At 42.7% G+C, this 11,387-nt stretch overlaps 2 protein-coding genes across 2 annotated transcripts in view; both read left to right on the forward strand.

The window, feature by feature from the left end:
* The window catches only part of VWCE (von Willebrand factor C and EGF domains), a 157,610-nt gene extending 146,679 nt beyond the window's left edge, over positions 1–10,931 (forward strand). The window contains exons 30-31 of the mRNA XM_077287995.1: positions 9,031–9,209; positions 9,859–10,931. Of these exons, the coding sequence (XP_077144110.1) occupies positions 9,031–9,116 (86 nt within the window). The 3' untranslated portion in view covers positions 9,117–9,209; positions 9,859–10,931. The remainder of the gene's footprint in view (positions 1–9,030; positions 9,210–9,858) is intronic.
* LOC143806930 (uncharacterized) lies at positions 1,224–5,532 on the forward strand. Its single transcript, XM_077287994.1, has 2 exons — positions 1,224–2,320; positions 2,396–5,532. The coding sequence occupies exons 1-2, from the start codon at positions 2,139–2,141 to the stop codon at positions 3,396–3,398; spliced, it is 1,185 nt and encodes a 394-aa protein (XP_077144109.1). The 5' UTR covers positions 1,224–2,138; the 3' UTR covers positions 3,399–5,532.
* Positions 10,932–11,387: the final 456 nt, after the last annotated feature.

Here is an 11,387-nt window from a genome sequence, read left to right on the forward strand (position 1 = left end):
TCTGCATTATAAACTGTAGTGAAACACTTGGGGGTTCAAAGTTCTTACAACACATCTAGATAAGTTCCTTGGGGGGTCTAGTTTCCAATATGGGGTCACTTGTGGGGGGTTTCTACTGTTTAGGTACATTACGGGCTCTGCAAATGCAATGTGACGCCTGCAGACCAATCCATCTAAGTCTGCATTCCAAATGATGCTCAATACCCTTGGAAAACTAAAAAATTGGGGGCGAATAGATCATTTTTGTGAAAAAATATGATTTTTTATTTTTACGGCTCTGCATCATAAACTTCTGTGAATCACTTAATGGGTCAAAGTGCTCATCACACATCTAGATAAGTTCCTTAGGGGGTCTACTTTCCAAAATGGTGTCACTTGTGGGGGGTTTCAATGTTTAGGCACATCAGGGGCTCTCCAAACGCAACATGGCGTCCCATCTCAATTCCAGTCAATTTTGCATTGAAAAGTCAAATGACACTCCTTCGCTTCCGAGCTCTGCCATGCGCCCAAACAGTGGTTTACCCCCACATATGAGGTATTGGCATACTCAGGACAAATTGTACAACAACTTTTGGGGTCCATTTTCTCCTGTTACCCTTGGTAAAATAAAACAAATTGGAGCTGAATAATTTTTTTGTGAAAAAAAGTTAAATGTTCATTTTTATTTAAACATTCCAAAAATTCCTGTGAAACACCTGAAGGGTTAATAAACTTCTTAAATGTGGTTTTGAGCAGCTTGAGGGGTGCAGTTTTTAGAATGATGTCACACTTGGTTATTTTCTATCATATAGACCCCTCAAAATGACTTCAAATGAGACGTGGTCCCTAAAAAAAAATGGTGTTGTAAAAATGAGAAATTGCTGGTCAACTTTTAACCCTTATAACTCCCTAACAAAAAAAAATTTTGGTTCCAAAATTGTGCTGATGTAAAGTAGACATGTGGGAAATGTTATTAAGTATTTTGTGTGACATATCTCTGTGATTTAATTGCATAAAAATTCAAAGTTGGAAAATTGCAAAATTTTCAAAATTTTTGCCAAATTTCCTATTTTTTCACAAATAAACGCAGGTAATATCAAAGAAATTTTACCACTATCATTAAGTACAATATGTCATGAGAAAACAATGTCAGAATCACCGGGATCCATTGAAGCGTTCCAGAGTTATAACCTCATAGGCTGGGGTCACACATGCGTGTTTTACGTACGTAAGAGCGAAAAAACTACGTCCGTAAAACTCGCATTGCATACGGCACAATGATTCTCAATGGGTCTAGTCCTATCAGCCGTATCTTACGGATCCGTAATATACGGCTTTGTACGGGCGCAGAAAATCGCAGCCTGCTGCGTTTGTCAGCGTATCGCGCAAAAAATACGCCAATGCAAGTCTATGGGAGAGCGTATAATACGGAATGCTTACGGACCATGCGTGTGCCTTGCGAGAAATACGGAACTTAATGGCAGATGTCCTGAAACGTCCAAAGGCCTCAATTAGGCAGGTGAGACATGCTAATTAGCTGAAAAAGCCAGACAGTGAACCCGGAAGTCTGCTGCACGCCTCCACGGAGTGAGATTCACCATGTCTCACATTATCAATGTGGACATGCTCATTATTTTGGTCCAAGAAAGGCCTGTAATTTGGGACCAAAGAGATCCAAACTACGCCAACAGAGCCCAAAAAGAGGCAGCATGGAGGAGCGTGTGTGTGGCCCTCTTCCCACATTATGACCAGCAGCCACGTCAGGCACAGCGACAGATAAGTAAGTACACCCATGTTTGAAATGTAATGTTCTTTGGAATTATCAGGCCCTTTCTACTTTGAATTTCTGCGCAATGTACTAAATAGTCATGAAGGAACTAGAAAGCCCACCAGTAGATCCAAGGTGTGGTACATGATATACGGATTTCATTAATGTTTACAATAGGTGTCCCTTTTACTTACTAACAGTGTTTCCCATTATTTGTCCTTTCTGTGATAGAGGTTAGTGGACTCTGTCCTTGTGGCTTTGCTTGCTAATTGGGGTTTTTGTTTCGATTTAAGATGAATTCTTCTCCCCAAAGGCCTATTTGGATGCTACACTTATAAATCTGTGTAGTCATTTACACCTTTTTGGAGCTCACTGATTAATGGTCTAAAGAATGTGTGTTTTTTTTGTTGTTTCAGTGGGTGATGTTACAACAAGGTGGCGGAGTATCCGCGACCAGTACAGGAGGGAGAGGCAGCAGCGGGAGAGAAGTGGAGCCGGGGCACCTCCCAAAAAAAAAAAGTACATATACTTTGACCGGCTCAACTTTCTCAATCCCAGCATGGACCTCAGGCCGTAAGTAACAATCTCAATAATTTTTGGTGTGGGTTTTGGTATTATTTGTGTTCTTACTTTTTTTTTTGGTTCCAGAACTCAGTCTAACCTCACTGACAGGGAGACAGGGTCTGACTCCGAACTGGTCATTGACCCAGTTGGGGAAGGTGAAGAGGTGGCTGGTCCATCTGCTGCTCCCTCTGGCTCCATCCCTCCTGGATCCTCCTCATCTCTTCATGAAGCTGGATCTGTCTCAGTCCCACACCCAGAGGACCCACAGTTTGCCTCTTCAGCGGCAGCCTCATCAGCAGCACCACCACCTAGCCAGGATGACCCTGTAAATAGCAGCAGCCCAACTGTTGCCCTGGCTCCATCCCCACAGGCTGCAGTCAGACCACAGCTTGCACGCCGCAGAAGAGAATTGAGACAAAGCCGCCAAAATGTCGATGCTGGGGTCCTGAGCTACTTGGCACGTGTTCGAGACGATGATGGGGAGGAGGGATTTACCAGGAGCATGGCCAATTACTTAAGGTCCATAGAGAGGGAGTTAAGGCTACGTGTGAGAGGGTGTTTTCAGATCCTTGTTGACGCATGCACCCCCCCAAATAACCCATACAATCTCATGCTGATGATTGAACAGTGGCAGATGTCACCTGAAAATGTTCTGCGGCCTCTGAGATTACAAGGCCTGGCAGCTCAACAAGGATCCGAACCACCCCCTCCACGTCAGCCAACACCTCAGCCCCAACCCCCATCAACCACACAATGGCCACCTCAGCAACATATGGCGGGATATGTTCAACCATCACAATATGGCCACTTGTCCACACCCAGTGCTGGAGGCTGGTCCCAACCTGGGTATGGACAATATGGTCATTTTGGGTTGGGTTATGATTCCCGGCCATATGGTTATCAGCAGCAGGGGTATGTCCAAAATCCACGCCCTACTCTTCCAAGTTCCCAGCATCCTAGCTGGCCAAATGTCCCTCAGGCCACAACATCATCTGCACAGGGTTCTGGACAATTGGGCCTACAAATGCCACCTGATGCAGACCCAGAGCAAGCTGCTTCTCCTGCCCCTACCTACCAGGACTTGTAATTTTTTGTTTTTAGGTTTGTTTTGTTTTTTATGTTTCTTTTAATTTTTTTTTTGTTTGTTTTTTTCTATGATTTGTATACAATTTGTATGCTTGTATTCTCACTACAGAGCATGGTTGCTTGTGTTCGGAGTGGCAATTTTGGGCAAAAAAAAAAAAAATATGAGACCCAAAAAAGGTTATGACAAAAGAATAACCTACACAGTTGAAAAAGTTACCCAGTAAGTAAAATGTTTTTGTACTAGCAATCACCGTCTGCCTGCGCTGTATTCATTCTTCCATCACACACACATGATATGCTGATAACCATATGTGAAATAAGAAAAAACTAAACACAGAGTTGGAAAATTGTTTCACACATACTTTATATAGCTAATTAATTACACATGCAAAAAGGCATAGTCTTGCCAGGGAATAGCACCTTGAGGAGACAAAAAAAAATTGGTAAAGATATCACGAACTTTCAGACCAGAAAGTGGCCGACGCGGAGGAGGGACATATGGGGTAGGCCTACGAACATTGATCATGAGGTTATCTTCCACGCTTGGTGATGAACAATCATGTATTCTTGTGAAATTATGTAGAATGACACAGGCTTTTATCACTTCGTTGATTGTCGCCTCACTCAGCTGTATGGCAGAGTGAAGAACCCGCCATTTGGCCACAAGAATCCCAAAGGCGCACTCAACCAGTCTCCGTGCCCTGGCAAGTCTCAAATTAAACACCCTCCGCCGGTGGTCAAGGTTGCGCCTGGGGTAAGGCCTCATGACGTTCCGCGACAGTTGGAAGGCCTCATCTCCAACAAAAACAAAAGGCACTGCTTCAGCATTGGAGCCTGGGAGTTGTTGTGGTGGTGGGAGATTCAACTGGTTGTCACGTAGCCGCCGACCCATTATGGACGAATTGAAGACCCTAGAGTCTCCAGTTCGCCCATAGGCCCCAATGTCTACAATGACAAACCTGTAGTTACTGTCAGCAACTGCTAACAGAACTACAGAGAAAAACTGCTTGTAATTGTAGAATTGGGAACCAGAGTTCGGCGGCTTACGCACCCTGATATGTTTCCCATCCACAGCTCCAATGCAATTAGGGAAGTCACAATTATTTTGGAAACCTGTGGCGATTTTAAGCCAATCGTCCTGTTTTGGCTCAGGCAACACAGCTTCATGTAGTTTCAGCCAGATTTGGGAACAGGTTGTCCTAACAATGCCTGAAATGGTCGACCGCCCAATCAAAAACTCCAGGTGGAGACCCGCATAGGACAATCCTGTGGCCAGGAAGCTGCAATACAACAAAAAGGGAAAAGAAAAAAACATGAGCACTAAGATCCAAGGAAGAAGCCCAAGTGTATATTTCATAGAATATGACATTATTTACAGTATACAAATTGGCAGTTGAAAAAATAAATAGACTATAATCTTGCCAACATTCTTGGATATGTGCTTGTGGCTTCATGTCCAAGTGAAGTTAATGAAACATAGTAGTACACCTCACATTTGTTAAGAAAAACCCCCAAAAAACAGTATTTTCAAATGTGGAATACATACCGTAAGGTTAGGAGCAGACGCTCCTCAGCAGAGATGGCTTTTCTCATCCAGGTGTCCTTAAAGGTGAGCCCAGGACGTAAGAGCTCCAACAACATGTCAAAAGTCCGGATGGACATGCGAGTATACTGGTAAAACTTCTCTGGATGTGCCCTCAAAGCTGAATATAGTCTCTGGAAATGGCCTTTACTCTGGCGTTGGATCAATAGAGGATGGACCCACAATCTTCGTCTCCTCCTTCGCGGATCCACATTGACCGAATATGGCTGTCCAAAGCGACGAGACAACACCCAGTGAAGCAACACCCGCTGAGTTGTGCTTACATACACAGGGCCAGACATGGTTGTAATCTCCAAGCAACACAGCCAAAATATGCTAGAGAACATATAGGGCAGATGGGAGGGCTCCACCTGTTGTAGAGGGCTTAAATAGTGTGGTTAATGATGGTTTAAATGATTTGCAGGCCTGAAAACCGTTAAATGTCCATTTTGTGATGGTGCGTGATAAATACGCCATACGGATCACACACGCATCACACACGCACAAGCACATGCGCAAAATACGCGACCACACCTCAGCAACGCCGGAACTACGGAAGTCGCTTACGGAAACATTTTGGCGTATTCAACGCGTAATACGGACGTATAATACGTTGCGTATTGTCTTACGCCATGTGTGACCCCAGCCATAAAGGGACAGTGGTCAGAATTTTAAAAATTTGGCCTGGTCATTAACGTGCAAATCACCCTTGGGGGTAAAGGGGTTAAAAAGTCTCAGGCTGGAAAACACCTAACTCTTTGATGGAGAAATTCAGGAGTGTCAGCGCTCTGTGGAACAGTTGCCCGCCTTCTCCCTCTGGTCACCCCACTGCCTCTTCCTGTCTGTTTTGGTGCTGATGATCTCTCCCCCTAAGCACTGCTGCAAGGCAAGGCGCTCTGCATGCCAGCTTCCCAGCTTGGGTAAGTGACATTGTCATCCACCACCTCATCTTCCACCACTGCACTCTGGTCCTCCTGACTTTGCGACTTAACAACAAGACTTAGCAGCAATGATGTCTCATCATCGTCTTTATCCCAACTTTTCTGTTCCTCATTGTAATGTTCTTGTTGTTGTGGCTGCGCTAAGGTGTATGCATCACTAAACCGCATGTCACCCTGTCCCTCTTGGAGCATGCAGGTTGAGAGGCCACAATCATAAAATTATGTTGTGAAGAGCTCCTCGGACTGTCCTAGTGTGGGATCACTTGTCTCCTGGGACTTAATATGGTGGGAGGATCAGGGTGAAGATTAGTAGAAGACTATAAAATGTTAAAGCTTTTGTTCACTTTTAGAGATCACAGAAATGCTAACAATACATGTAACTCTGTATATCTGAGAAACAGAAGCCTACAACATTTTTGAAAGACTTTGTTCACTTTTAGAGATCACAGAAATGTTCACTGAGCATGTACAGTAATACTGTATGTCTGAGAAATGGAAGCCTACAACATTTCTAAAAGCTTTTTAGCAGTTTTAGAGATCACAGAAATGTATTCCACTCTACGGAATAGTGTATGGCTGACAAATATAGCTCAGGAAAATGTTTCAATGATTTTTGAGTGTTTTATATAACACAAAAAATTGCCTCAAAGAATGGATCAAAATATATATAAAAAAGTTCAGCTTCCACAAAAAAAAACTGCAGCTATATATTTGCCAATGGACTGCACAGGCCTAATCCCCGTCTACAGACTGTACTCTAAACATAAGGATGAATGACCTCGGGGAGATCAAAACATCCAACACCGCGGAGACACCATCACGTGTTTCTGAACGCAGTGATCCAGAACACTGCCCCCATCCCTTAAGGGAAATATGCAAATGCATGTAGAAAAGCCGCAGAGACACCATCACGTGTTTCTCAACGCAAGCAATGCATAGCCAGGTCTTTCACCGTGAAGGAAGGAACAACCACGGGAAGGGCAGCATCCAAAAAAGGAAAACCACCTATGCTAAAACCCCGAAGCAGCTGTCTGTGGATGGATACCATGTTTTGGCATAGGTGGTTTTCCTTTTGAATGCTGCCCTTCCCGTGGTTGTTCCTTCCCGGTGAAAGACCTGGCTATTCATTGCTTGCGTTGAGAAATACGCATGGTGTCTCTGCGGCTTTTCTACATGCATTTGCATATTTCCCTTAAGGGATGGGGGCAGTGTTCTGGATCACTGCGTTCAGAAACACGTGATGGTATCTCCGCGGTGTTGGATGTTTTGATCTCCCCGAGGTCATTCATCCTTATGTTTATAGTCCTTTCACTAGGCACTGCTCCTAATAGCCAGTTTCCTACTCCACACTGATGAGGGGCAAATACCCCGAAACAGCTGTCTGTGGATGGATACCATGTTTTGGCATAGGTGGTTTTCCTTTTTTGGATGCTGCCCTTCCCGTGGTTGTTCCTTCCCGGTGAAAGACCTGGTTATTCATTGCTTGCGTTCAGAAACACGTGATGGTGTCTCCGCGGTGTTGAATGTTTTGATCTCCCCGAGGTCATTCATCCTTATGTTTATAGTCCTTTCACTAGGCACTGCTCCTAATAGCCAGTTTCCTACTCCACACTGATGAGGGACAAATACCCCGAAACAGCTGTCTGTGGATGGATACCATGTTTTGGCATAGGTGGTTTTCCTTTTTTGGATGCTGCCCTTCCCATGGTTGTTCCTTCCCGGTGAAACACCTGGCTATTCATTGCTTGCGTTGAGAAACACGTGATGGTGTCTCCGCGGCTTTTCTACATGCATTTGCATATTTCCCTTAAGGGATGGGGGCAGTGTTCTGGATCACTGCGTTCAGAAACACGTGATGGTATCTCCGCGGTGTTGGATGTTTTGATCTCCCCGAGGTCATTCATCCTTATGTTTATAGTCCTTTCACTAGGCACTGCTCCTAATAGCCAGTTTCCTACTCCACACTGATGAGGGGCAAATACCCCGAAACAGCTGTCTGTGGATGGATACCATGTTTTGGCATAGGTGGTTTTCCTTTTTTGGATGCTGCCCTTCCCGTGGTTGTTCCTTCCCCGTGAAAGACCTGGTTATTCATTGCTTGCGTTGAGAAACACGTGATGGTGTCTCCGCGGCTTTTCTACATGCATTTACAGACTGTATTCTGTCACTCTCCACTGCTCCTGCGACTCTCTCTCCCTCCCTAGGCTGAATGCAGATTGTATGTGATGCAAACAATAAGCCTTTAGAAGGGCTGTTAGTATGATGGCTCAGCTTCAGCACCAGGCCTCTGATTCATTATACTGTGCACACACAGGCCTAGACAAGCACTCTCTCCTTCCAATATGAAGTGTCACAGAGCTGTGGCATGGCGTCAGTGTGCAGATCCGGGCGGCACCTGTCCTTTTATATTTCCTTTTGATGTCTGACATCCAGCCAATCACAGTATGGCACAACCAAGATGGTTATGTCATTAAAGTGACTCACAGGCAATTTCCGCATTCTTATTGGCTGCATAACAGGCACCAAAGATGCGGGGTGGGGATTCGAGTTTTACATAGCAGCCGCCCATTACTCGTCGAGTAACGAGCAGATCCCAGCACTGTGACAACTGAGTACCACTGAGCACGTTTGCTCATCCCTAGTATAGTCCAAATTATGTCCCGGTGTTGCTTTAAAGCAAATCTCTGGAATTGCTGACTGAGTGGATCAGTAAAATAGCTGCATCTGTAATTGATATTAATTCCTTAAGATAGGTCCTCACCTCAGTGTTAGCTTAATAGTACTGAGCTATATGAATGGACCACGGTTCTCTTATAGGCACCATCATGTCACTTCAGTGTTTACAAGGCATAGCTCCATGCTTGCCATATTGGATCTACCTGGTGTTACTGCTTCCTCCCAAGTCAATGGGATAGTATGAATGAAGACCCCCACCAAATAAAAATTGATGGGCTGTCCTAAGGCTAGGCCAGACACAAAAAAATTAAAAAATATTGATCCTTGACATATAAGACTAAAATAGACTTTGATTTGCATAAAGAATCTAATACTCAGTTATTGTCTGACAACCAATGGTTGAAAGAATTTAATATTTTAACTTTTGGTTCCAGATAAAAACCCTACAAACCAGATGAACTGGATTCCATTAGTTATTTTCAATGGGTCTGAGATTGTGGATGAGAATTTAAGACCTTGAGAACTTCATGTTTCGAATATCCAGGAATAAATATACCAGAACTGTTATCATCCTCTGATGTCAGCTCCTCAAAGGTTCTTCTTTGATCCAAAGGTGAGATGATATTTCATAATATGACCATCCCTATGTGACATTAGGGGCTTCTGGATTTTCAAACCTACAGGTTATTATAAAGTTTAATTTGGTGTGATTCCTGCATTTTGAGCTGAAATGATCCATTTATGACTAGTATTTTAGAGACTCTGCTCAACCTTTCCTTAAAGGGATATTCCCATCTCCAAGATCCTATCCCAATATGTAATAGGTGCAATAATAATAATAATATTAACAAATACATCCAATCAGAAATGTAGTAGTTTTCTTGATTCACTAGGTCTTTCCTCATGTGCAAGCATTGCAGGACCTTAGGTATCCATGGCTCTGCCCACCTATAAAGTGACAGTTAGTTAGCTAGTTGCTAGTGGTCGTAACCATGGATACATAAGATCTTGCAATGCCTGCACATGGGGAAAGAAACATAGCGTATAAAAAAACTATACTACATTTCTGATTGGAGATATTTGCTAATATTATTAGTAAATACTATTGGGATAGGATGTTGGAGATGGGAATACCTCCTTAAGTTATTATATAACCTACTCTTGATTAATGGTAATTCAACACATGTAACTTTTTTTTCAACCATCTTATGTAAATGACCATATTTATGACAACCACCTATTCTTTTCTGTTTTTTAAACAGTTCTCAGTAGCTTCTATATTGCCAGATGTCAAATACAAAGCATGGTCAATAGTTGAAGCTCCACATTCCGATCAAAGAGCTGACATCTGCCGAGCACCACTTGAAGACCTTTTCATTATTTAGTTCATAACTAATGCTTGAAGTAAGAAGTTGATGGGATGTCCTGGATGAATTACATACACAGGGTAGTACTACTACAAGAAGAGAATAGCCAAAGGCTTTCTATTGTCCCAAATTGGGTTCAGAGTACTCTTGGCTATTGGTTCCAAACAGATCAGGAAACTTCCACACCCCAGTTCTTTGCAGATTTTTCTGGACAAGTCATGGGAGTCTGAAAATATTTTAAGTATTCCTCCAATAATATCAGTATTAATGTGAGCAGAAGAGGTGGTATGAATGAGCCATCGCCCTTACATTGACATACCTGAATAAGAGAGGCAGGGAATAGAGGACTCCAGAAGCAGGGACAAAAGGAGCTATCACATAGCTAAGTATATTCGACAGTTTTTTTATATTTATTTTTGTATATTTTGCATATTAGAAACACCCTTTAAATTAGCTATACATTTTTTACATTTGGAATATCAAGTCAATGTCACCAATTTTTGAGCATAAATGTCTACATGGACTTTGTTCCTGTCCTGGTTTTAGAGGAAAAGAGTGACAAGCATTATGGTCGCCAAGTTATGGTATCCAAAGAACTTGTCAGTCACTAATGCTTGCTTACATAGGTGTGTATTCCATCTATGGTCTGTTTCCATTTCACCAAAATACACCAGTATTGTTAATTACATTTATATAAAAGTGGCCAGTATTTTCTGTATTTTCATCCACATGTGCCGTGCAGTAACTTATCTACTCAGGCACCTCTCCATGTTCTACCACTGCTCAGTATATTGCACTGACTTGAAATTTGGAACCACTCAGAGTAGACATAGAGCAGTTCTAGTAAAGGTTAGAAGGTATTTCTGCTGTATGGAAAATAAGATTTTTTTTTAAGTATACAAGTGATATGTCTGACTCATGTGTAATAAATATTTGTAAAGTATAATTTGTACTTGACAATAAAACTATCAGCAAAATGATTACAATTGTTGACGGTCAAAATTTTTCTGGCATTTTAACAGAGGTGTGGAGACTTTTTATATCCACTGTACATGAAAAATCCAACTATAGAGACAATGGCAGAGGTTGATGTATATTAGCTTTCTTATTGTTGCCCAAGGTATACTTGTCCTTCCACACAAACCCTGTAGAAAAGCATTATCTTGCTGTCAACATCCTCAACAACAAGTTCTGAAGAGCCCATCTGGAGCTATGCTACTTTTAAATGTATCGACGTGTACAGGGGAGTGCATTATACTATATTGAGGACTATGGGGAGTACAGTATACTGTACGGAGGACTATGGGGAGTGCATTATTCTATATTGAAGACTATGGGGAGAGCATTCTACTACTGTTGCAGGATTTCCAAGGGCTAAGGGCTCCTTCCCTATCCCTAAATCTCAGAGCGCCCTAGCTATCCCT

The sequence above is a fragment of the Ranitomeya variabilis genome, chromosome 2, assembly GCF_051348905.1.
Source record: "Ranitomeya variabilis isolate aRanVar5 chromosome 2, aRanVar5.hap1, whole genome shotgun sequence".
NCBI classification, from domain to species: domain Eukaryota; kingdom Metazoa; phylum Chordata; class Amphibia; order Anura; family Dendrobatidae; genus Ranitomeya; species Ranitomeya variabilis.

What these genes read in the sequence shown, in the direction of transcription:
- LOC143806930 (XM_077287994.1), top strand. Translation starts at nt 2,139, where the DNA reads ATGTGTGTTTTTTTTGTTGTTTCAGTGGGTGATGTTACAACAAGGTGG. An exon ending in CCCAGCATGGACCTCAGGCC is followed by an intron (nt 2,321 to 2,395) that starts GTAAGTAACAAT and finishes TTTTGGTTCCAG; the next exon opens with AACTCAGTCTAACCTCACTG.